General features: G+C 39.0%; 2 protein-coding genes across 3 annotated transcripts in view; both read right to left on the reverse strand.

Moving 5' to 3' along the window:
* Positions 1 to 1,902: 1,902 nt before the first annotated feature.
* On the reverse strand, positions 1,903 to 16,100 carry LOC115439730. Of its 2 annotated transcripts, XM_037440105.1 has the most exons (19): positions 15,867 to 16,025; positions 15,702 to 15,787; positions 15,360 to 15,488; positions 14,973 to 15,116; positions 14,598 to 14,711; positions 12,923 to 13,131; positions 12,286 to 12,439; positions 11,442 to 11,581; positions 10,582 to 10,759; positions 10,325 to 10,400; positions 9,646 to 10,254; positions 9,093 to 9,550; positions 8,637 to 8,688; positions 7,672 to 7,724; positions 6,972 to 7,068; positions 5,949 to 6,848; positions 5,595 to 5,731; positions 5,133 to 5,439; positions 1,903 to 4,485 (listed from the first exon to the last, which is right to left on the reverse strand). In XM_037440105.1, the coding sequence occupies exons 4-19, from the start codon at positions 15,102 to 15,104 to the stop codon at positions 4,454 to 4,456; spliced, it is 3,648 nt and encodes a 1,215-aa protein (XP_037296002.1). In that variant the 5' UTR covers positions 15,105 to 15,116; positions 15,360 to 15,488; positions 15,702 to 15,787; positions 15,867 to 16,025; the 3' UTR covers positions 1,903 to 4,453. The 2 variants fall into 2 exon arrangements, with proteins under 2 accessions (XP_037296002.1, XP_030019560.2); XM_030163700.2 differs by lacking the exon at positions 15,702 to 15,787 and having other exon boundaries at positions 15,867 to 16,100.
* A 2,981-nt stretch (positions 16,101 to 19,081) lies between these two features.
* Positions 19,082 to 24,999, reverse strand: part of LOC115456446 (neogenin) — a 96,231-nt gene continuing 90,313 nt past the window's right edge. The window contains 10 exon segments of the mRNA XM_037439927.1: positions 19,082 to 21,376; positions 21,661 to 21,738; positions 22,008 to 22,213; positions 22,540 to 22,687; positions 22,885 to 22,990; positions 23,150 to 23,250; positions 23,903 to 23,992; positions 24,463 to 24,554; positions 24,556 to 24,625; positions 24,875 to 24,990. Of these exon segments, the coding sequence (XP_037295824.1) occupies positions 21,234 to 21,376; positions 21,661 to 21,738; positions 22,008 to 22,213; positions 22,540 to 22,687; positions 22,885 to 22,990; positions 23,150 to 23,250; positions 23,903 to 23,992; positions 24,463 to 24,554; positions 24,556 to 24,625; positions 24,875 to 24,990 (1,150 nt within the window). The 3' untranslated portion in view covers positions 19,082 to 21,233.

A 24,999-nucleotide genomic window follows, 5' to 3' on the forward strand; every position in this document is an offset into this window, starting at 1 on the left:
GTTGAGATTGGCTGCCGTGGCCAAAATATGGCTAATAGGGATCATTCATTCATTCATCATTAATTATAAAACGATGAGGTGCTAATGGCAACGTGGCGAATTCTACCTGGAAGTTTGTACTCGTATTATCGTAATTTTACAAACATTACAAACTTCGTGTTTGTGTAGATCAGTGGAGATGATTTTTGTGTTTGGGCGCGCATCAACAACTCGCAACAAATAACATGTTTGAGGATCGCCTTTATCGAATAATAACATTGCGGGCCTACACAATTATAAACTACGTAAACCATTGGAGTGAGATAATTGGCCTATTTAATTTGTCAGGTATAATTTGCAAATAACATTAATTTCTAGTGAAAAACTTTTTTTTATTTTGGAATGATTACATTATTTAATAGGACTTTATATTGTTTAACACCGATATCCAAGTATTACGGGTTCCCGCATTTCCAGACACGCGTGTTGCGGGATGTTTTGGCACATGGCAAACATTAGACGTGTTTTGTTTCTTCCTAAATATTTTCAACTAAATACTGAATAAAGTCTTAAATAGTTTTGTAATTGTTCAGATGAAAATGTTTTTGGTTTTTGTTTCTATTGTATCATGTTTTTTTTCATGTTCGTAATTTTATTTCTGTATTTGATATCTATTATTACTTTGTGTTCGGGCACGATAGACTCCACTACACTTCAAAGTTAGTGGTGTAGGATCTAGACAAAGTATCGACTAATGATTATCTCTCGCCCATCAACACAGCTATGCCATTATAGATAGGCTGATTCCAGACATATTTACGTGGGCCACTATAACCGTTTTTAAAGTCCAAATTGATAAATAGTAATCCTAATCCTATCCAAATCCTAATCGTAAGACTGAAATAAAATATAGACTATATAATTTGTTTTACTGTTTATATCAATATTACCCAATGACTGTAATCGGGATCCCACTTACTGAGATTCCGCAAGTCTGAAAATTTTCAGTCCCGCAAATACCAAAATCAAAGATAGGCCGCGGGATTGGGAGCCCTTGCGGAAGAAAATAGCGTATGTTATTTGTAATTTTGAACTAACAAACATTAAGTTTTTTTTGTTTCGGCGATTACCTATACAGAATCCGAACAAAAATTCTCAGATAAATATCACTAAACACTACTAGCTAGCGACTATAGACGAGGACGTTCAAATAAAGTTGAAATATGTACCAGTTTTTTATTCCCTTTTTTCTCAGGGTCCCTGCGGACTGAGTACCTTCGAGTATCGATCAATTAATACGGTATAATAATATCCAACTGTAATTGAAACGACAAAGAGAACCTAAATAGATTCTTGTCTAAATCTATTACCTATCAATTAACGAAGGCGTGTGTGCGGTCCTGCGATGCTATCTCTCTGATACTCAATTGTATTACACTAATTCGCGTGACGTGATACGATCTTCAAAGGGTTACTTGTGCCTCGAAGTTCTCATACATATTGTAAGAGCAATCGTGCATAATTATTTAAGTACTATGGAACTTAGAATTCCCTTATATGCTGGAATAATACCCTAAAGAGGCAGAACATTGTTCATACATACTTTGATCTATTTATAGTGCTTTGTTCTAACTAAATACTGCATACCAGATAAGTTAAATAAATCAATAGTAAATATACTAAGGTCTTGTTTAACAAGTTTCAAAGATGTTTTATTTCACAGTTATATACACATAATGTAAATAGTATTCATATTATTACCATCTGTTTGAGTCCATATAGTAGAGTATTACTTTTGTATTTGGTCGTCTTATACACTCAGAAGTTGTCAAACATTATCTAAATAAGACATAAGGGCAATGCAGGTTACATTATCGTAATTCATTTGGGTATTTATTTATTGAATTAAAAATAAAAAGACTATTTTATGAACATGATTTATTTAAAAAATATTACTTACAAATATTCAGACTTAAAAAGAATACTTAATTAGACATACGGCTTAATGACCTTCAACATGCATAAAAAGAAAACATAGAGGTTTTACAAACTGTACAGTAACATTCAGTGCGTGTACGTATAAAAATAGTTTATTGATATTTTGTTACTTTTAAACCCGGAGCGTTAAAACCCGATGTTAATTAAAACTATTTTATATTTTTAATTATATTATGAGAGATTTCATGCAAAGATATTTTACACAATACGTCAATTTTATACTGACTGATACTAATCTAGTATTTTGAGTGCGCCTCCGAAAATTGGCTTCTTAACAGTTGTTACATTAAAATTTGTAATGCAAACAATATAAAAGGTTGTTACAATAAAATATGTAATGCAAACAATACAAATTATACAGTATTTTTGCAGTTATATAAATAACATACTGTTGATTACGATTGATGATGACCATGATTAGGTCATGTGTGACGTCACATATGTATATTTGGTTATTCTGCTTCATCTTCCTGCCTAAGAGGCTCTAACCTATTTGTTTAGAAACTAAAATATGAATGCACTTAAATAATATCAGCTCTGTGTTATATACTGTCTCACTGCTGGGCACGGGGCTCCTCTAGAGAGGGATTACGCCTTAGTCCACCACGATAGCTTAGTGCGGATTGGTGGACTTCACACAACCTATATAATTCCTATTAGAGAACTTCTCAGGTGTGCAGGTTTCCTCACGATGTTTTCCTTCACCGTTAAAGCAAGAGATAATTCACAATGAATACACACATAATTTTAGAATTGTCAGAGGTGTGTGCCCCTGGGTTTTGAACCTGCGGACATTTGTCTCGACACGCAACTAGAGTATCGCCAAAACCTTAGATAATATATATAATATTAACGCACTTAAATAATATATAAAGAACTTATTAGACAGACAATATATAAAGGACCCTTCACGTATAACCTTTCTTTTCTGCCAAAGTAGTACGAGCAAACGCTCACACATTCATAAAAACTGTTGTAGTGTGCGTAAAACATACAAATGTTTCATTTATTCATGTGTGCGTTTATAATGACACAAATGGGTAAAGTAGTGTTGCACTATCTATATAGTAGGTACATGGAAAGTGGTAGAAATTTTTGTTCGCAGCAATAGGATCGCGTCGTTTCTAGATAGTCTAAGCACGGGTATTATCGATCGGGTATTTTGTCTAATTTTAATATTTTTCGGCGATAACCTTATTAATATTTAGTGCATAATATATTTCCTGATTGTATATTAGTACAGTATTTTTTTAAATGCACAATTTGTTGACTCTATTACCATATGATCATAGCACTTACAATAACAGTATATTACAATAAGTATTGCTAATTGACTTAAGATTAGTGATTTAAAATAATATCCGATGGATCCCATGGTGGCTGCCATCAAAGAACTATCAAAAACACTATATTAAAGTTTTACTTTAGCCATTTATAATATTGAACACTTAACATTTTTTAAGTTTAATTTAACGATAACTTAAAAACTTGTTTATTAATTATTATTTCTAAATATAACACCATGATTGATATAAAATGCACGCAATCTATACTTATCTAAAATCAACAACAACAAACAAATCATCGTCATAAATGTACGGCATGTAATGTAATTGAAATTATTTAGTACTACATATTTTCAATCATTTTTAATAATATATTTAATTATCTTAAAAATAATAATACCTAGTACAATTCTAGACGTCTTTACAATTTCATAGTATGAACGTTCGACGACGCCGCGTGCCCACATAGCACTCCACTAAAACCGCAGTCTTATCCACGAAGACGCGCCCCACTACTTTCCTTAGTCGCTTACAGTGCGCGTGAGCAGCATGAGTGCACACGCACACTCCGACGAATAGCGTCTTGGCTGAGGCTTTAATCAGTCCCCTCACCCCGCGACACCCCGCAACACCCAGGCTAAAAAAGTGGTGGGGCGTGACTTCGACAAATTGGAGTATTAAAACAATTTTCTTCTTAATTCGACAGTTGCTTCTCTAGCTTTGTGAATGTTCCTTATCTTCGACATAATTATGTGAGACAGCTTTTTCAGCTCTGATTTTGATTGAAACTAAGTGATAGAGACGATAGTGGCTTGACGATAGATCTGCTGTAAACATGCAAGTTCTCGTACCCCATTAGTCTCTATTTACAATAAATTATTTCGTTATATTTTTTATTGGACAAATATTTATTTTATATGTGCTAAGTAAAATAAATGTTTTAAAATAATTTGCGTTTAAAAAGTTTAGTATAAAAATATTTTAATTCGAAGCGGCGGAATGAATATAAGGTTCGGACATCCTGCTATAGATAAAGGCGTCTTGCATGTCACAGACACACTTATACCTTATAGTTTAAAATACGTCGAACTCCAAGGATATGTACAAGTACCAATGTGGCCTAAAGTCAATTATTGCCTAATAATGTGCGTTGCATTAAATTCACCTATTTCTGTTGCATGCACATGTCGTCAGTCATCGAGTACTATTTCCTCGTTGGCATCTGGAAAGGAAGTGTATAATTAGAAAACGGGACAAATGGTATGTCGATAGATATGATTATTTATTGGGCCTTTTTAGTACCTTAGTAGGCAAACGAGCAAGCGGTCCGCCTGATGGCAAGCAGACCCAGGCCGTTGTCTACCTGAAGGTGAGCACTTTTTTAAGCCTCGTCTAAAGAAGGACAAGTCATAGCATTCGGGGAACACCGAAGTGGGGAGTTCAGTTTAAAGTTTGCACGTGCGGTAGGAAGGAACGATGAAAACGCACCGTGCTGCTGTGGATGGAATTCATGTAGTGTGGATGAATTCGAATGCGGTGGCAATTGGTGTGGTGCAACTATGGTGCGGCAGGCATCATGTAAACAGTTCTTCAGTACACTCTTCATGGAAGAGGTAGTAAAATAAAAAGAGAGACCCGATGTCTCTCTGCATACGCAACTCCTCCTCAGTGTCCGTGAGATTGGAACCATCGACAATTCTAAGCTAATGGTAGCTTCGAACCTTTATCGTATATGTCGAGTGGATCTTTATGTAAAAAGGTTCAGTTTTATTTGACATTTGTTAACAAAAGAATAATTATAAATACCGACTATATTTCATGGGCATTAAAGCCGGTTTTAAATGGTTGCGTACAGTCGTGCGGTGTCACCTTTGTTGTAGATGTGCAGCAGCTGTTCGAAGCGCACGAGCGGCGCGAGCGCCCGGCGCGCGGCGTGGTAGAGCAGCAGCGGGCGGCGGCGGTGCAGGCGGCGCGCGTGCTGCAGGCTGCGCGCGGCGCACAGCACCTGCGCGTACCGCAGCGGCGCGCTGCTCAGCTTGCGGTACAGCTTGCCTTGCACGGCGAGGCGGCGCGGCGCGCTGGCCGCCTCGGCCGACTCCGCCTCGGTGCGAGTGAAGATGATGCGCTTGATCTCCGCCGGCGGCGCCAGCGTGTAGTACGCCAGCCCTTGCAGCATCTGCACGACATATCATGTACTGGTATAACTCGACATTGACGAACATCTGTTGTTGCTTTTCGTACTATGATTGTTCACACAGAGCTATAAGCACATACTTCAACATCTAGGTACACAGTTAGTATATTTTTAAAGATAATAAAAATTGTAATAACCATTTCTTCGGATTCCTCCGCGAGCACGAGGTATTCGCCGGAGACGATCCAGAACGGCGTGGAGGCCGGCTTACAGATGATCTTCAGCAGCGACCCGTCCCCGCCTTGAATATACTCGAGCGCAGTCATCGTATTCACTACAATAGAAAGTTAAAAAGTATTAAAACATTCTTTAGTTTGCAAAAATTTATTAGAAAAAAAATATTCATATGAAGATGTTTCATCTATAAATATACTCGTACTTCTGAAATAGGCATATTTGCAACCGAGGCAAAGATTTATCACCACTAATGTCCATCGTATCGGGCAAGTCACACAAGTAATTCTAATCAAACAACAAAAAAGTTAACTCACGATTACCAAATACCTCCCGCTCTAACGTGATCACGTTCGAGCTCTTTGACGTCAACTCAACCAGCGGAGGAGGCGTGGACGCGTCAACTCTCGAATAAAGCCCGGTTAATGCCCGTAAAAGATTACTATTTTTAGCAGGCGGATCCTCAACTCCCTTCGACTTGTCTTTTTTACTACATTCACCATTGTCTTGTGTTTCTGACGCAGATCTATTCTCATCAATCTTCACAACAGCAGCATCAGTGGTTTCATTGCTCTCTCCCGGTTGCGGCAGCGCTGGGAAAATCTGGACCGGCCACAGCGCCGCACAATCCGTCGGCACCTTTGATGGGTCGGGACACACCGGGAGGCTGACAACTAGTCGCACAACCGGAGGCACTGATTGATCTGATGCCGAGGTTGCCGAGGTCTCGGCGTCTTGCGGCCGGTCCTCAGTGGGTGGCTCAGAATTTAATGAACTAGTAGGTGCACTCGGCTCTATTGATTCGTCCGGAACGATACGCAGGATTCCCGAATGCGGGGAAGATGGCGGCACACTCGTGGCTTGGTCAGCAGTGCAGGTTAAGGCATGAGTAAGAATCGGACTTTGTGCCTGTACCGAGGTGGATATATTTTGTGTTAAGGTAGTAGAGGTAGGCGCAGACTCCTTTCCTAGGGAAGTGGCGCGCGCTTCGCGCCTTGGAGTGAGCTTGTCGGCGCCGACGCTCGGGTTGGAACTCCTGCGCTGCTCGACGGCCTTCGCAGCGGGGAGCGGGAGCGGCACGGGGCCGAAGTAAAGCGAGTTCAAGTTGCGCTGTCGGATCCATTCACTCATGTCGTCCTTCGCAGATGCTTCACGTTTCTTTTGCTCTTCTAGCTTCAGTCTCATCTTCTTTTCCCGTCGCCGAGCTTTTCTTTTGGCTGAAATTATTGTAGTAAATAATAATGATGAGTATGACAAATAGCTATGAATTGTAATAGGATTGTAGAGGAACGGAAGTGTAGTTTACGGGTACGGAAGAATGAAGAACAAGCATGTCTGACCTGCGGCGGCGCGTGCGCGTTTCTCGCGGTCCTTGGGGGCGAACATGGCGTCCATCTCGCGCCGGTACATGGCCTGCCCATACCGCAGCCGCGTCGTCTGCCGATTACATATATCGTCTAAATAAACTAGTTACCGCATTTTATCGCCGCTTTGTGGGTTAAAACTAAATTTATTTCGTAGTATTCGTGTGATCATGAAAATTCAACATATTGTGTTGGTAACAATCGTGAATCATCACCGCGGGATTCAATCAACTCTTAATACACTAATAATATAGATTATTGATAAATAGTGTAGATGTATCCTCGAATCTGGTGATGCGAGAAGAAAGCCCCGCTAACTCATTCTCAAACACATAACGGATTTGGAAATACCTTTCACTGTCATTTAGAGAAATTTGCTATATACACCATTAAAATGATATTTTTTTTTTTCTATAGTTTAAATCCACCCTTTTGTTGTGCAGTTGTCAAAATATCGATTTTCAGTTATCTGGCAGTGGCGAAGGGTCCATATAAGCCGATTACTGCCGGCTTCCTTTTTGTAATTTATGTAAAATATTACCATTAGAACGATTTGCAGAACTTGTGTCGGTTTTGCTTCAGAAAATGTTACCTTTTGCCACTGTAACATGGTATACGTTGAATATTTACTCTACTTTTGACGGAAAGATAAGTATAAAAGAGCCAAGGGACCTACCTTCAAACCCAAGGGACAGTACTCCCTGACCTCTACGGCGACAGGCGGCACGACTGCACAAACAAACTCAACGTTAATTCATCATATTGTAGTGTGCGTTCTTAGTGTATAAGTCAGGGGGAGCGAGCTACGTATCAAATAGTGGATCCTCGCTGCCCTCGACACCCAAATGTGAACAACTTAGTAGTTATATTAATTATTATACATAATTAATTGATAACATATTGCGAACATATAGAAGAAATTAATTGTGAAATCATAAGTAAAGAAAAAAATATATAAGTCATATAATGTATAGTATTAAGTTAGTATTATGAGGGCAGTCTAATAAAGAGCCTAAGACCATCAACGCGTCTCAACATATATTCATCCTCCATTACAATACACCAATAGATTTGAAATTAAAAAAACAAATGGGATATGTAGAAGAGGTGTATGTAAATGCCGATGCTATAACGAGTTGCATTTTTTTATAAATCCTGCATGAACTTATCGATACAACACGTAGTGATAAAAATAAATACTTAATGTGCGCCAAAAACAATCATTATTAATAACAATAAGTCAGTAAAGACTATCAAGTTGTATGAATTGATTATTAAACGCTGGAAACCTATATTTATGAATGATTGTAATTATTGATCAAAATTACCTTTTTTTATGACATCGTATTTTTTTTTTAACGAACTTGTGTTCATTCACCTATGCAGATAACGCTATATTTAATTTTAGGTAATTATAAAATGTTGGTATATATGTTTTATAAACACATACTGACTCCGTATACTCTGTCAGTTAAAACAGCCTGTCCAGCAATTGTTCAATATTTAAATTCATAGTCAGTTCTAATTGCAGTTTTCTTGCAACTGTACATACCATAACAAACATTCCAAAACTTGTTTTAAAGTATGCAATTATAACTATACAAGTGGATTGTAGGTAGAGATTTCAAGATTTAGTTTTACCTGTATCGTTGTCAACGAGTGGCGCCATTGCATCGCCTTCTAAACCGCTCGCCTGCCAAACAATATAGTTATAACTTAGTAAATAGCAAGTCAAATGGATGAATTTTTATAGAAAATTTCGACAAAGTATTTTGACAACCATGGTATAAGTGAAGCTAAGCCCAAGAGGAATGGCAACCGGCAAGAGACGAAAATGTTCCTTGACAGTCGACATAAGTATGCCGGCTTGTGTCATTGCTTTCTCACGCTTCATGTTATAGGACATCATTTAACAGAATGTTCAGTATATTATTGTTATATGTTTAGCCGACGTAGTAAAATAAGTGATCACATATAATGCCGACTACACAAAACAAAATATAGCTGAACATTTATTCTAGTGATTTTGTAGTGTTTTAGCCTGAGGCAATTTCAGCCAATAATATCCTTTTAGAGGCATTCTAGAGGCTTATTTACCTGTAAGATTGTGGCGTCAGCGGCAGTGGCTGTAGCGGCGGTGGCGGTAGTGGCTGTAGCGGCGGTGGCGGTAGTGGCTGTAGCGGCGGTGGCGGTATTGGCGGTAGCGGCGGTGGCGGTAGCGGCGGTGGCGGCGGGTGCGGGCGTGACGGGCGCGACCTGCGCAGTGAGCTTGCGCTGGGCGCGGCGGCGCACCTCGTCGATGTTGCGCAGCGTGACGGGGCGCAGCGCCTCATCCATGCGGCCGTCGCACGCCTCGTCCGAGCTCCAGCCCGCGGACTCCTCCGCGCTCTCCGGCGACCACTCCGACCCGCTGTCTCGCGAACTCTCATCGTCTTCCTCCACATAAATGGATTTTGATTTCTTGCCGCTCTTCCTTGCAGAGCGTTGCTCGTCCATATACTTTTCAATGTCCATCTTCTCGATGACTACTACGGCGTTCATTAACAGCTTTTCATCTGAAAAGGTTTCGAGTTAATAATTGTTTCGATGTACAAAGATGTTCTTGAGAAAATTTTAAATAAAGTGTATTGTTTGACGACTAGTAACTCACCGATCTCTTCTTGAAACATTACGCAGTCTGACTCTGGAGGCACTTCAGGCAAACCTGACGCTTCCTTAGAACTCTCTAAATTTGGATATAAACTTATGGATTCTGAATCTTCACTTTCTAGTTTAAAGTTTTCAGCAGGCAGAATTACTATTGGTTCAGTATTTAGAGCGGTGTTAGCGAGAGGAGGACGAGATGGGAGGGGTGTTACTTCAAGAAAATTTGGCGAAGGAAACGATGTAAAATTTGGGTCAAACGTAGCCGATATTGAATGTATGGCCAACTTCGGTCTCTTGGCGGTCACGGCCTCAGATTCAATTCTCAGAATGGCTTCTGATAGTGAAATCACATCCTCCTCAGAATCGTCTTTTGTTAATGAATTAGGATTGTTATCCAAATTATCATCAGAGCACGGGTCGTCATCAGACTCAAACATAAGGAAGGAGCTGAAGCGGCCGGCCCTGCGCTGTAATCTATTATTATTGGTGGCCTTCGTGGATTGGGCTTGTTCAACGTCATTTCCGTCCGTCACAAAGTATTTTGGGTCAGAAGCACAGTTCATCATGGTGTTTTCTCTTGAAATTTCTACAGAGCCTATGACGTCACCATTCTCTGCAATAAATACAAAATGCTTACAGGCATAATAATTTTATCGTAAAAACCGATTGATATGAGAACAAACCTTCCATGAAGACACGCGGCTCGCTGCTAAGTTTCAACTCTGACGTCGCATGGAAGATTTCGCTTTCGACAGCATCCTACCGCAGAGATAATTTGCACATCAAATCACATTGATACGGTTTTAGAGTAATTATGGCACTGACCGTCTTCTATCACCAGATGCCGAGCACTAATGTTAACGAATCTTTAAGAAAATGGGATAATGAAGTGTTAGAAATATGAGATAATTTGTGTTTGACTATAAATAAAATCCAAAACCTGGTGAGTGAAGACCATTCCGCCCGCGACGAGTTCAGTCCAGGAGTAGGAGGCAGCTGACGAGTTGCTGGCAAGCTGTTGAACTCGCGTGCGCAAGGCGGACTTTGGCCACGCGTTCGAGCACCGCCGCACCTCGAACCAGCGCCGCTGCAGCCCCACCAGCGACATGTGGAACTTTCTGCGCCACACAACACATTTTAGAGTTACCACACGTATATCAATGCTGTAATATGATTATTTATCAGCCATTATGTATCATTTTTTTCAGATAATCTATATCTATATATACTATTATATAAAGCTGAAGAGTTTGTTTGTTTGAACGCGCTCATCTCCGGAACTACCGGGTCAAACTAAAAAAATATTATTGTGTTGGATAGTCCTTTGTTCGTGGAGTGCTATAAGCTATATATCATCACGCTATGACCAATACAACCTGAGCAGTAATGAAACATGTTGCAAAATCGCGGAAAAAATATTAGTTTTGAGAGCTTCCGTTGCGTGCGCTGCGTAAACGGTTAAAGTTATGCAACAATGATGTATGACGGGATTGCTCCTCCTAAACAGTTCTACAAAAATATTTTATAAAACAAAGTCCCCTGCTGCATCTGTCTGCCTGTACGTGTTAAACTCAAAAACTACCCAACGTATTAAGATGAAATTTGGTATGGAGACAGTTTGAGACCCTGGGATGAACATAGGCTCCCGGGAAAATATATAGCGAGACTTTTATAACGGAAAACTTTAGCCTGAAAATCTTTATAACCCGGGCGGAGCCGCGGGCATAAGCTAGTGATTATATAAAAATAGTATTTATGTTAGGAGCTATATCGAGCTATGTATAAGCGAGTACACGAGACCTGGACGTGTAGGCGTGGTGCGCGCGGCCCCAGCGGCGCGCGAGCTCGGCGCGGCCGGCGCACTCGTGCAGGCGGTGCTCGTGCACCAGCTGGCACAGCACCACCAGCGCGAACTTCTGCGCGCACGACTCCAACGTGTCCTGTCCAATGTCACCAAACGAAACGATTACTTCACTACTTCCTTGCTCGTCCGCGGTAAAACAAAACTCGTCTTCACATTCACCTTACACGAGGTTTGTGACATATTTAAAATGATGAACGATACTTGCATTTTCTAAAAAAAGTATCAACGTGTTAGCAGTCATTTTAGGCAATAAAAGTGTTCGAGCGATTCTCATATGACATAATCGCATGCAAGTTTTTAGATCTCGCCAATGATGACGTGATAATCTCCTATGGAATATTGCATACGATTCTCGCCTCCAACAAACTAGAAACTCTCTATTCTAAATGATGCTTTGTGATATTTAGTCGATATACAGAAAAATATTAGATATTTCATTGCATTTAATATTGATACGTATTATTACATACTCAGCTGAGTATCTATACAATTACAAGGAATTGTATAGAATAGCTATTCTATACAATTCCTTGGCAATGTATAAAATACCTCAGGCTTCCAAGCTAATGTTTGAAATATTACTGTCCATTACACAGATTACCTAGATAACGTATGCAATTCCTAGGGATTGTATAAAGATCTGTTGGTCTACCGGCATTGTTTGTACTTATGTTGTTTTACAAAATTTTTGGCTTATTTTTGAACTATGAAAAACGATTACATACATTACATATTATATGATAGAAATATTCCAATTGGATAGGGTAGTAGTGTGCTCACCTCTGTCACTAGTAGGTACTCGTCTGAGCTAAAGTGGAGCAGCACGAGGTCGATAACCCGCCACTCCATGGCGGTAATTTTTGGGTCGATAGCCCGGTCCCCTTGATTTACACGTAAACACAGCTTCGACATTGCAGACTGGCGCACGTCTTGCCTGCGCATATTATTTAAGACAAATCAGATAATTATTGTGAGGTTACATGTTTTTATATAAAACAGCAAAAACGGAAAAATTATAGAAATGTTCCAGTATGCAAGTGTTGTTCGCGGCTTCACTCGCGTGAACATTCTTTCCCGCTACAAGTCCTCAAAAGACCTTACGATGCCAGCGCCATTGATTTAAAAAATCTTAAATAAATGAATTATTTTGCTTGTGCTCGTAATTTCATTCAAGTCTGTATGTTGTTTGTGATTTAACTCCTAACAAGCCTCCAAATATTTTAACTTTTGTTTTTATAATATTGGTCAGAGATGATGTTATAATTCTAATTATTTTACAGTACAAATAATGGATAAGTACATCTTGTCAATAGTTAATAAACAGACATAATTGAATTGAAATTACCAATATCTACAATATAGATGATACTGATTTTTAAACAAAGGACTGTAGTGGAAGAAAGGCGATATGACTCACCAGATGAGCTCAAGCACCGGGTCGTCGAGTTTGCCGCGTGTGTCGTGTACGCGCCGCAACAACGCCCTCATGGCGCATGCGCTGATAAACACGCCCTCGGTCGGTTGCGGCAGCTGTTCAACGGGCAGCAAGCGCAGGCGTAACGCTGCTTCGAGCAGCCAATCTGGAGCTACTTTGAGCCAATCGTTTTCACTAGTGTAACATTGTGCCTGCAATAACAATTTAATTGGTACGATATACTCTGTCTATATCTGCGGCGGCGCCGTGTGCCGGGTCGGCCACTTCCCTACAATATTTGAGGTTGGGGATGCCGATGGCTGGCACCTGCGTCATCGTCGTTAAGGGGTTTGCTTGTGGGGACTTTTCTGCCCATTTCGCTTACTATTTCTAATTGCTAGGGGTACTAAGGGGAAAAAATATTAGTGATGTGCCAACTCGGGATAAACACAACTCGAGCTAACTCAAGTCAGTAACTCGAGTTGACACATCTCTAAAAAATATAAGCATAATATAATATTTCATGATTCCTGAGAGGGTTGTGGAATAAAATTAATTGACTTCTTATTTTGCGAGCATATAAATGAACTGCTCTAAACAAAAAAAAAACAATAGGGTGTTTGACAATTTTTCAAAATGTATGTACAACAATAAAGATCTATTCACTTATAGCGTCCATTATATTTTTATTGTTCAAATATGCTTAATGTGACATCATCCCACATATACAACCGAACTGACACCTAACCTTGTTGTACCTTACAACAAAACAAATTGTTTGGATTTATATGTGCTAGTTGTTACTTTTTCCACAAAAAATGTATGAGCCAGCATATACATATTGTTCAGTGCCTTTACGTCGAAACTCAACACCACATAATCCCGATAAATTGTTCATTCATGTGCCTAAATCAAAAGATTTAAGTAAGAAATGGTAGACTTTAACACGACGAGATCCAAAATATACGTCGCATAAATCGACGATTTATATTTGTGAAGATCATTTCAATATAAGTTTATAGTTGTATATTATTGTGTTATAAATGTTGTTGTCACTTAAAAAATCAATGTTTTAATATAAGTGTCAAATATAAAATGTGTGTTGACTATTGAGGCTATGACTTCAGTAACCTCAGTTTTTTTAAAGTTATGAGTGCAAGCCATCTCTTGTTCTATGTTTCATGCAGTCATTACTATATATTATTTGTTTTGAATGATGCAATGTTAATGTGCGATGACGTTACTAACATTGGCGGCTGGCATCGCTTCGTTTTAGGCGCGAGGAATACTGATTAAAAATTCTAAATTTTAATGATGTTAATAAAATGTTTACAATTCATTTAAAACAAAAAATGTATTTGATAAATATTATTGCGCACTATTCTTTCTCCTGGAGCAGTTGTATTATTTTTTTTCTCTTTATCATGTACTGTAGTCTATACATAAACAGATTTTGAAAAGAGTAACACCAGAGTTTCATGCCCATTCTTCTCTGGTGAGAACTGCTTTACAAACTGATGGTAGAGTTAATATTGACTGAATCGAAATAATGTATAATATTTCACGGGTTCAAATGAATCATTTCATTTCAATCATCATAGTATTCTTCCTTCAGCACTTAGTATAAATAATTCCATATTGGAATGGGAACTCCAGGTGATGATTATGGATATTTTACCTTTACATATAATATGCGCCGCAGCCAGCACATAATTTTCTCCATGTCATTGTTGGACACATTAATATTCAGTAGGGTCGCTATCTCATTTAGCAGTTTTATTTGTTCTTCACCCTGTATGCAATTAATAAAATATGAGTTTTGTATTAAATCAAAATTTATTTCATAGTTAAGTAAAGATATTAGTGCTTCTAGACATCAACTGCTCAATAATCAATTTAGTTCATCATTAAAAATATGCTTGCGCAAAAATTAACCTTTATTCTGTAAAACTGTTAGTACTTCAACGTTTCTAGCACTGTTTCTAGTTTGAACTTATCAATGTTAAGTTACAACAACATATGTTACATATTATTTAGCAATAATAACAGTTACCAGGGTTTTATTTATGAAACTGGTATGCAGGGTGTCACTCTTGAGGCATCGTTCTGTCAGCCACCCCACAAAATCATTGTTAAACTCCACAGTGGCACCAGAGCTCAGCGTTAGTATTCGAGATCCTTCCATATTCTCTCAAATCTGTGGAATTTTATGTTCATAATATAAAAAGTGTACTCATTTATGTATATAGTTTATTATTTATAATGATAATGGATGGACCATGAATATGAATGAAATTATGAAATAATGTTTGTGTAGATAAAGAAAAATATTACACCTACAATAACATGTTGTATGTATACACAAAATATATAACATAAGATAACCAACTGAATTACAAACTTAGTTTATTTAAATTTAAGATTAATGCAAACGACTTACCTAGAAAGTGTCAACTTATGTAAATTTCACCCTGCTTGTGATGAATTTATGCAAATTCTGTTTTTATTTATAATCATCATACATTGTTATAACCACTGAGTAGTATAAAATGATTGTGCCCTCATGCTCCTGAAAAGTAAATATCCTATAGGTAATAAAGTAGCAGTCGTTGACAGCTCATATTGTAGAAAAAAATACGTTCTTATATTCAGCCTCTTGCCTACACTTATTTGATTCACAAAAATCATCACTACTGGGATAACAGACATGTTGAAACCTTTATGTTGCATTCTGAAGCTAGTGATACTATACGAATCATACATTTATATAGTGATATCATACATTTGTACACAAATTTTCAGTCTTGTTACATAGTAGTACTATGATACAACTCTGTTTGTTTATTGTTGATCTTACTCCAGATTTCGCTGCAATAAATAGAAGTTGAGGCAAGCAATAGTTTACCGTGGTAGAATCAAAGTATGCTCAGAAATAACGTTAAATTACCCGTTAAAGCACAAAATACACTTGAAGTCTATTGAAGAATATTTAGGCGCCCTTTTTTAGACGGAATACTAAAGGAAAAAAACAATTTACACAAATAATAAATGAGAAAGTAATATTAACTAAATTGCAGTTACTATTATTAAAAAAGAATACAGATCCAAATAATTATTACTATGAACTATGACGAGAATATAACAATAAACAATTTCAACAAAATATAACGTGAATTGTCACAATATGTCATGTGCAATGACATATATGACAGTAGGATGTTAGATTTTTTTTAAATCGTCTTTAGAGGACAAGTTATAGTGTTTTGACCATACTGCCTAGTCTAAGGTATCGAGTTTAAAAGGCAATAATAGCTATCTATCTATCTATATATTTATTGGATATAGGAATGATATCAGACATTTATTTGAAAAGTCCCTGACAGCTACAGTAAAATCATTAACATTTCCAAAGTATTCTCTACCAGTCATCTAAGAAACTAACCACTAACTGTGTGGTATAATTCTCTGATTGTATGGTATGGCATGATATTACTTCGGCTGTATGATGTAAGGTACGATGTGTATCGTTGTCAATAGTGAAGAGCAATAATGGTATGATTTATGATATCATTCGATTCTGAAGATAACTCGAGTTATTCTAAAAATAATATGTAATATCTCTATCATCTCATAGCACTACATAGCGTTTATTGAAAACTAGAGGCCAAAGAGAATTATAATATATATGGAACTAGAGGCGCTACAATTTTTGTACTAACCATCATTTACTAGCAGATGACAAGCGCATTCCAGTGTTCAGTTTAGTACGATTTTAAACATTTTTATTTCTATCGAAATATTATTATTATAATTGTTAAAAATATGTATAACGAGTGATTTCGTTACATAGGTGTATTGCGTTTGTGGGACGACTTCCGCTGCATGATCTCTGGTTTAAACCCGGGTCGGGCATTGATATTGTGTTTTTATTTTTAGTACCAGCCTGGAGTCCGGAATTTATGGCCGATATGATGAGATACTCGCCTCCTATCATATAGTAGACAGGAGCTCACATGGTAAAAATTGGTGACTTAGTTGTGCCTCTGCTTACCCTTTCGAGGATAACGTGGTGTATATGTGTAGTAGGTACTTATACTACTACTACTACTATAAATACTACTCATCTATTTTTTTAAAATAAAACGACAAGTCATTATTACAAGTATATTGTAGTTGTACAGAGCGAGTCGACGACGCGTGCGAGTATGCTGCGGCCATCCGTCGCACCATGCGCACGCGCCGCTTGCCAAACAATACGGTACACTGGTCCTTACAAAATTATACAAAATTTGGAATAAATTATAAAAAGCAGTCTCTCTGTGGTGGGAACACAACGTTTTGGCGCATTGTCGTGACGGAGGAGTTTTAGCTGAATTATCTGAAAACAGTTATAAGTACTCAACTATGGAATTGTCAAATTGTGAGTTGTAGTTTATATTGATACATAATTAAATCTGGGGCTTTTATTTGATTGCGGTCCGACTTGCATATACGCCCGTTTTATTTAAAAATAAGCTATAAAGATCCTTTGCATGCCTATTAATTCCCCAACTGTATAGATGCTCATGTAATGGTTTTTATTTCCAGGTCATAATAAATAAATATATAATCCATCCGCCGCGAAATACCCGCGCTGTCGTGTACACCGAAACTCAAAAGAAATCAGTCTAAACGTTTCACTTAAATTAACTAACACTAAACTCGGGTACGGGGCGACGCAGCGCGCCCGGTGGAGGTACGCGCCGGGAGCGTACTGTGTGCGGCGCCTGCGCTGCGAGCGGACAGCGACCTATAGCGAAACTTCAATAGACTTGAATTTTTTGAATAGCCACTTTTTAATTAATTATAATGTGTTCACTTTAATATTCGAACTACTTTGATGTTAATTTACTCAAGCAAAAACCTCGTGTAATTCAATTTCAATAAATAGAAATGAAAAAACCCTGTTGTTTGTTCACTCAGTTGACCCGTTACTCGCTCGCAGCAATACCGCATCATACCGGCTAATATGTGCAAGTTATTTTAGTGATGTACGTAGCTTATACCTATATATTTATATTTATTATATGATGTATTTAAACGGGAAATATTTACAGGGACATCAATTAAATACAAAAGTTCGGGTAGAGACGAATTACAAAATTTTTACAAAACAACGTGACGTCTGCTCGTAGAAATTCATAAAAGTTATTCATATTGAAGTTATGTACATATACTACAATCTTGTAAACGCTCATTATATTTATATTTGAAAAATATTACAGTTTGGAGTCTCATATCATTAAGCTGTGCAGTGGTTACGGCATCAGCTATGACGCAAATAATTCTAATACTGCGACTTGTAAGAGTTGATATTTAATCGATAAATATGTCAATGTTTTTTATATCTCCAAACGTAAGTGTATTATTATATTTTTTATGATCGAGATTGAATTTCTCCGAGCAGCAGTGTCGCGACAAAACTATATGAATTACAATAAGTTAGTAAAACACTATCTTAAGCCGAAAGACACGTTAAAGTGAGATATGAGAATGTACAAAATATATTAAATCGCACGAGATATCTTTACACCGGCAGAGCGCCGCCGACCACAAGCGGCGTGGGTGGGACGTATTGGAATTTAGGGAAACGAGGGCGGATATAGTAAGTTTATATACGTAAGAAAGGTTACATTTGTAAGTTTTATTACCATAAGTTGCTTACGTAAGTAACTTACGAACAATTTACAAAGGTAAACAATTTTAAATGGGCTGAAAAGAAGCTCAGCGAATAGAGGAATTACTAGTTCCAACTTCAATTTACGCAGCAGTGATTTCATGGCCTATTCACCCGTTTTCTAACGCAGTTATTATTAAAATAAGTTGAAAGTTGTTCTTGTGTTACATTTTTATAAAAACCATTTGTACTAGTATTTTCTGAAATATTGTATGGCGTGCAATGATCTTATAAATATGATAAATATATTCACGAGCCGCCCTCGATTCGTGCATCACATTGATTCGATACCTAGAGACAATCTGCCATCTGATTTTATACAAAACATCGATAAAAACATTACAGTAAAACAATTTGGCATAGTGTATAATAGGAATTACGCTAATACGGTGCAATTAAATGATGCATAGTAGCAAAAACTATGCTAATTTTCGACGCGATTTTTAGAGCCTGTTATACATTATTCGATTTCTATACTATTAAGGTATTGTAAATCTTTAAGCATCCCATGTTCTGTTCATTTAGGCATTGGAAGCTCTATCCACGCAGAATCTGGATAACATTCTTTTTCGTTAGTAGAATATTCGTAATTACCATTACCAGTGAATACCATTAATATAATCGAAATACACTGAGTTTGTGCTATCACGCGTCATTCAATCGCACCATTAAAGTGAGCAATACAAAAAACTGTATACTATTTAATTACTGTTATACTATTTACTTGTGGTCGTAAATATTTCAAAATCCTAACTATGTATACAGGGACTATATGACTAGCTTTACATTAAAAAATCTTACAGCACAACATACATATTACAAGTGGTTACATAAAGTAAAGTTGCGGTCGTACAGCGCGGTGACCGCTCGAAGAACGTGTTGAGCAACTCGTAGGCCATCGTCGACGATTACTTGAGCTGGTCTGGCTCGGGCTGCGTATACGCAACGCGCAAAACTTGGCGGACTATTGTTAAAGTTATAATCAATTAATATTATAATCATTTTATTTCAGGAAAGTTCTTGCGACACTGTTGATATTTGTCGATTGATATTTTTACTAAGTTATTAGAACAAGGTCGATATGGCATTGCCAGCTTTAAAATTATAATAACACCTAAAGTCATACTCCTAGTTCTGGTTATGGACATAGTTTTTCTTTGTCGTAAGTTTTAAATACTTTAATATCCAATACAAATATTTTTGGGTCAAATATTCATGTAGAAGAAAAATTACCGCATCATTATAATTTGTATGATGTATTCGCCTTCTCAAGTTTTGAAGTCTGGGCGAAAGTATAGAACGCGGCTTAGGTTAGATGTTCAGACAAATCATATTTCTTAAGAAATTAAGTATATTACAATTAATAAATTATTTACATTAATATGTTTATCATAAATCTTGCTTGGCCTAAAATGTCACTCCAAAAATCTAAGATTAAGAACATAACATCTTAAATCAATTTTATAAAGTTTGGAAACATATTTATAGTACAGATAGCCACAAAAGCAGATGAACAAATTGAATACTTCAAAACGCCTTTTCACATTAACTTCAAGCGAAATATTGTTTTTTTCTTTCTTTATGAAGTGGTCTCTTCAAAGTTTATTTTAGTAAATGAATACGATTACTGATACAGAGACAACAGGTGATTTGAAATTTTTAATTTGTTGTGCAAATTTTGTGGCTGACTGTACACAATTTTGTGCTATTATTTCATAATAGGACGTATTAATATCAGAAAAAATTCTATAATCGAGGAAAAATGGATTTTTTGTATAAGTGCATCCAAAATAAATAATATAAATTTAATCACTTCTCTAATAAACATGGTGTAAAGGTGCCAGGTATCTGGTTGCTTTTTTTCATTCGTCATTTCATTGGAACTGTAAAATGTAGATTTGTCATAGTTTTTAATATTATTCTCTATTCGACATGAACAGCATAAAATTTATACAAATTTGACGATGCGCTAGTTAGTTGTATTATGTCAACTGCCGAAAATAGTATATAATATAAATTGCATGTACACTTACATTCAATAAACGAACATCACCGTGTACACAACCGTTACAACAGCGATCCGATGGCACGTACGTATTCACGTGTTAGACCCTAACCAATCAAAAGGTCGCGATACCACGTGATCAACACACTGACCAATCACGCCACAGCTCCGTTACGCTGAACGTTAGTTTTATTTGTGCGCGTGTATACGGCACACGTTCATCATACTCGTTCACCAAATCCACAGCACTCACACAAGTTAATTAGACAGTCTAATGTTGTTCACGTCGTTGTTAAATTGTTCTTAAATATGTCGATATTTGTGCCCGTCACTTTAATTCAAACAGTTCGTTTCCGACACTCGAATATATCAGCACTGCTGGTTTATATATTGCGATGATTGTTCTGTATTATTAAATGCATTATATGACTCGGTTCGTCTTAACTTCGTTATGTACAATTGAGGAGTATCATTTCCGTCGGGTATGGCCGCGTCTAGTTGTGACAGCGGCACCCATGGCAGTAGGGGGGCGGCGGCGGTGGCGGCGGCGGGGGGGACCAGCAGCGACAGTGGCAGCGCGGGCGGGCGCGGCACTAGCAATGGAACTGGTGCTGCGTGATGGCCGACAAGTCCTTCATCAGACCCTCGAGGTTTTGCATCTCTCTGTTGAGCCGCTCGGTGGAGCGCGACGGCGTCAGGGGCTCGAGCTCCTCCGCGCAGTGAGACACGTTGCCGCCTGGAAACCATATCATGTAAACATTCCAAATTTGATTTTACCGGTCACAATTTTATCCGCCTAAAAACAATAATTGTGAACGCATTCGCGACTAACTTCAGACCGGTAAAGTTAATTAGTCAGTTGTAGAATTATGTACCGTAGATATTTGTTTATGGAAGAGAAAAAATAATCATAGTGTATAAGTTCACTGTCCTACATGTCTAAATGTAATGTGAGATTCTTTATTGAAAAACTAGCAGATTATTGATTAGCAGCATTTTTATTGTTAAATGTACGCTCACCAAGCTGCAGTCGGTTGGGCACGTGACCTGGTGACGAGCTGGCACTTTTCTTATACGGCGATGTCTCGCGCACGCTCCCTACAATACACAAGGAATCCTTATAATGATTATGACTATAGATTAACCAACAAAGATGAGCATTATAGATTTCTTTATCAGGTCACTAGTTGTAATTATAGATGATATTGCGCATAGTGATCACTTCAGTTATAAATGTTAATATAAGCAACAATCGTGTTTTCGCTATGCGATGTTGCCAAACATATTAAGATTCATAAAACGAAAAAAAAACGATAATTTTTTTCTTCAATTATATAATTATTCGCATATTGTTTAGCCGTGATCACCTCTGGAGTGGGGGTGGTGTGCGGGTGAGGACCGGTCGGAGCCGCTGTCGGCGAGCGCGAAGCTGTGCAGCGCGCCGCACGCCGCCGCGCGCCGCCCCAGCGAGCCCCCGCCCGCGCCCGCCGCGCCGCCCACGCCGCCCGCGCCGCCCGACACACCGCCGCCGCCCGCGCCTCCCACACCACCCTCGCTGCTCAGCGAGTCGCGACTGGGGGTATAATTACTACTCATTCCACAAATACACATATGATATATTAAAGAGACGTTTAAGATAATTAAACATCTCATTGTACATATTATCAAACATATGCGGCATAATGGAAAGCCAAAATATTTAGTATAATAAACATACAGGAATGGTGAAAAGTCACCAGAATAGAGACGAGTAAAATAAGAATTTGAGACATAAAGGAAGTGTTTGCATAATACTCTAACTGACAAGTAAAATGAGAGATGACAATTTGTGCATGAAAAACACAAATATATATATAACTTATAAATAATATTGTGTAATATTAGTGTCGAAGTACTGACTGCGTGTAGTGGCCGAGCGGTTCGTACGCGACGTAGTGCCCACGCTCGCGCGCCGCTGCGGCCGCCGCGTACACGTCGCCGCCCACCGACACGCCCACGCCGCCCGGCGCCGAGCACGCCGCGCCCAGCGGACACGCGCCCGACCCGCCTGCACACACTATATTTTTAGATAGGGTCCGAGGTAATATTAACAGACTTCCTTTTCATTTAGGAATTTAAGAATTGGAAGGGACATTGACGATACACAAACTTGCATTAAACCAGGTAGGTAGCGGGGATCCAAACTGAATAGTTAGGATAGTATAGCCCAGGATTAGGTCGCTTTTAAAATTGATGAGCACTCACAAGGCGGCGGCGGCGGATGCGGCGGGTGCGGGTGCAGCGGAGCCAGCGACGCGAGCGAGGACTGCGGCGAGCCCAGCGGCGCCACGCCCGCCAGCAGCGGCGTGCTCTGCAAGAACATCCACTCAGGTTATTAGACAACGTCATCTAAAGACGCTATTGGCAATTGAATTCATAAGAACGATCACCATGATACCTAATAAAATTTGTATGGAAATTACGAAACGGTGTTAACCGTCGTTAATGTTTTCAGCGAGTTGGGAGTCACCTGGTCAGGATGCGGCGCGCGGTGCTGTCGCCGGTCGCAGGTGGAGGTGCAGCTCACGCCGCCCATGCCGACGCCCACGCCCACGCCCATGCCCGTCATCGCTGCAAGCCACATCATAATGGTATACCGAGACTAACACAAACATTTAATTTTTTTTTCTTTTTTAAATAATTGTGTCTGTCAAATTTCTACATAATGCGGTATTATGAGCTAGTATATTAGAGGGAAAGTAATCCGCTCATTCTTAAGTGGTGCACGGATAATATTTTCGATAGTAGACATCACTTAACAAAATCGGTTGCAAAAATAAATATCAGCATGAAATTTGAATTTATGGCAACAAAAATAAACTACACAACTATTAAAAATTATATTCAGTTAAAGCAAAATTAAGAAATAAGAAGCGGATGAGATGGATGAAGCACTGACATGGATAGTAATTCTGTGTGAAATGTAATGAAATAGGGAATTCGATTAAGTCGGCAGACACAGACAGGAAGAAAAAGGATACACCTCGACGATTGACTGGATCGAGTGGAAAACTTAGTTGGTGATGTGGGATAGAGACTTTCTCGCCCTCACACCCACCACTACAACTCCTGTAAGCCAGGATCAGCAGTGGCACGCATTTTATGACACCGAGCAGTGAAGCTCGGCGAGTCTCAGGGAAATCTAATTGGTGATGTTGGGTAGTGGATGGTAGGTTTTTATAATAGGAAGAGTGGGCGGAGTGGGTGGAAATGGCAGGCTTACGCGCGCAACAATCGCAGTTGTCTGTCCGCCGCCAGCTGCACAGAGAGGCGGGCGAGCCGCGCGACGCGTCCTCCGCGGGCGAGCTGCGGTCTGTGACGTCACGCGCGGCGGCGAGCAGAGCGGTGCGCGGGACGCAACATAAACGTGATCACAACCAAACTATTACACTAAGGCGCGTGCAAACGACTTATATGACGACAGATCATGCGAGGCAAACAAAAATAAAACTTTTAGACTGGATAGAGTAGGATGGTATAGCAAGTTGAAACTAAAAAACTAGCCAAATGAATTTTACATAAAGTATTTAACAAATAAATGATTCTGGTTACATAAAGTGATATTTACTGCCATTGTAATAAGGCACAATATTCGCCATTCAGTGTTATTCTCCATGGCTTTTCGCTAGCCAAGGAAGGCGCGGTAATCGAATGGCCCGTAATTTATTACTTACAATAGCAGCTAATAACAGCAGTCTAACTAATAGCCTTTACTAAACATGACCAATGATTATGTACATTAAAGTAAGTGTGTGCGTGGGTGTCGCGAGTGTTGTGACTGACCGACATAGGTGGGCACGTAGTGTCTGCGGTCGAGCGAGGCGGGCGGCGGCGGCTGGTGGCGCGCGGGCTCGTACTCGGCGGAGGGGCGCGGGGGCGCCGGGGGCCGACCGCCCCAGCGTCAGCGTCGACGACATCAGCGCGCCGTCCGTGCTGCCCGCTGATACTGCGCATGCCACAATACAATATATATTCTACAATGTCTAACATCCGCGTAAACATAAGAAATCATTATCACATGTCACATGCAACTAACACACTAGAAGTCAGCTTACGCTGTGCTCTGAAACTTATGAACGTAGGTGAGAACATAGGATTTTGCTGTAAGGTTATTATTCACTCAGACTCAACAACTCAGTAGTTGTTGAGTCTCGCAAGTTCTAACATAATAAACACCACGTAGTAGAGGACGTACTCTTACTGGCGGAGCTGTGTAGGCCCTTGTCCATGTGCTTGAGCTCCATCTGGTCGTGGTGGATCCACAGGTCCGGCGGTTTGATGCCCGCCGACGCAGAAGATTTCTGGTAGGTACTGCCCCAT

This window comes from Manduca sexta, chromosome 18, assembly GCF_014839805.1.
Source record: "Manduca sexta isolate Smith_Timp_Sample1 chromosome 18, JHU_Msex_v1.0, whole genome shotgun sequence".
NCBI classification, from domain to species: Eukaryota; Metazoa; Arthropoda; class Insecta; order Lepidoptera; family Sphingidae; genus Manduca; species Manduca sexta.

What these genes read in the sequence shown, in the direction of transcription:
- LOC115439730 (XM_030163700.2), bottom strand. Translation starts at nt 15,104, where the DNA reads ATGGAAGGATCTCGAATACTAACGCTGAGCTCTGGTGCCACTGTGGAG. An exon ending in GAATGGTCTTCACTCACCAG is followed by an intron (nt 10,401 to 10,581) that starts GTTTTGGATTTT and finishes TCTCTGCGGTAG; the next exon opens with GATGCTGTCGAAAGCGAAAT. An exon ending in AATGTTTCAAGAAGAGATCG is followed by an intron (nt 9,551 to 9,645) that starts GTGAGTTACTAG and finishes AAACCTTTTCAG; the next exon opens with ATGAAAAGCTGTTAATGAAC.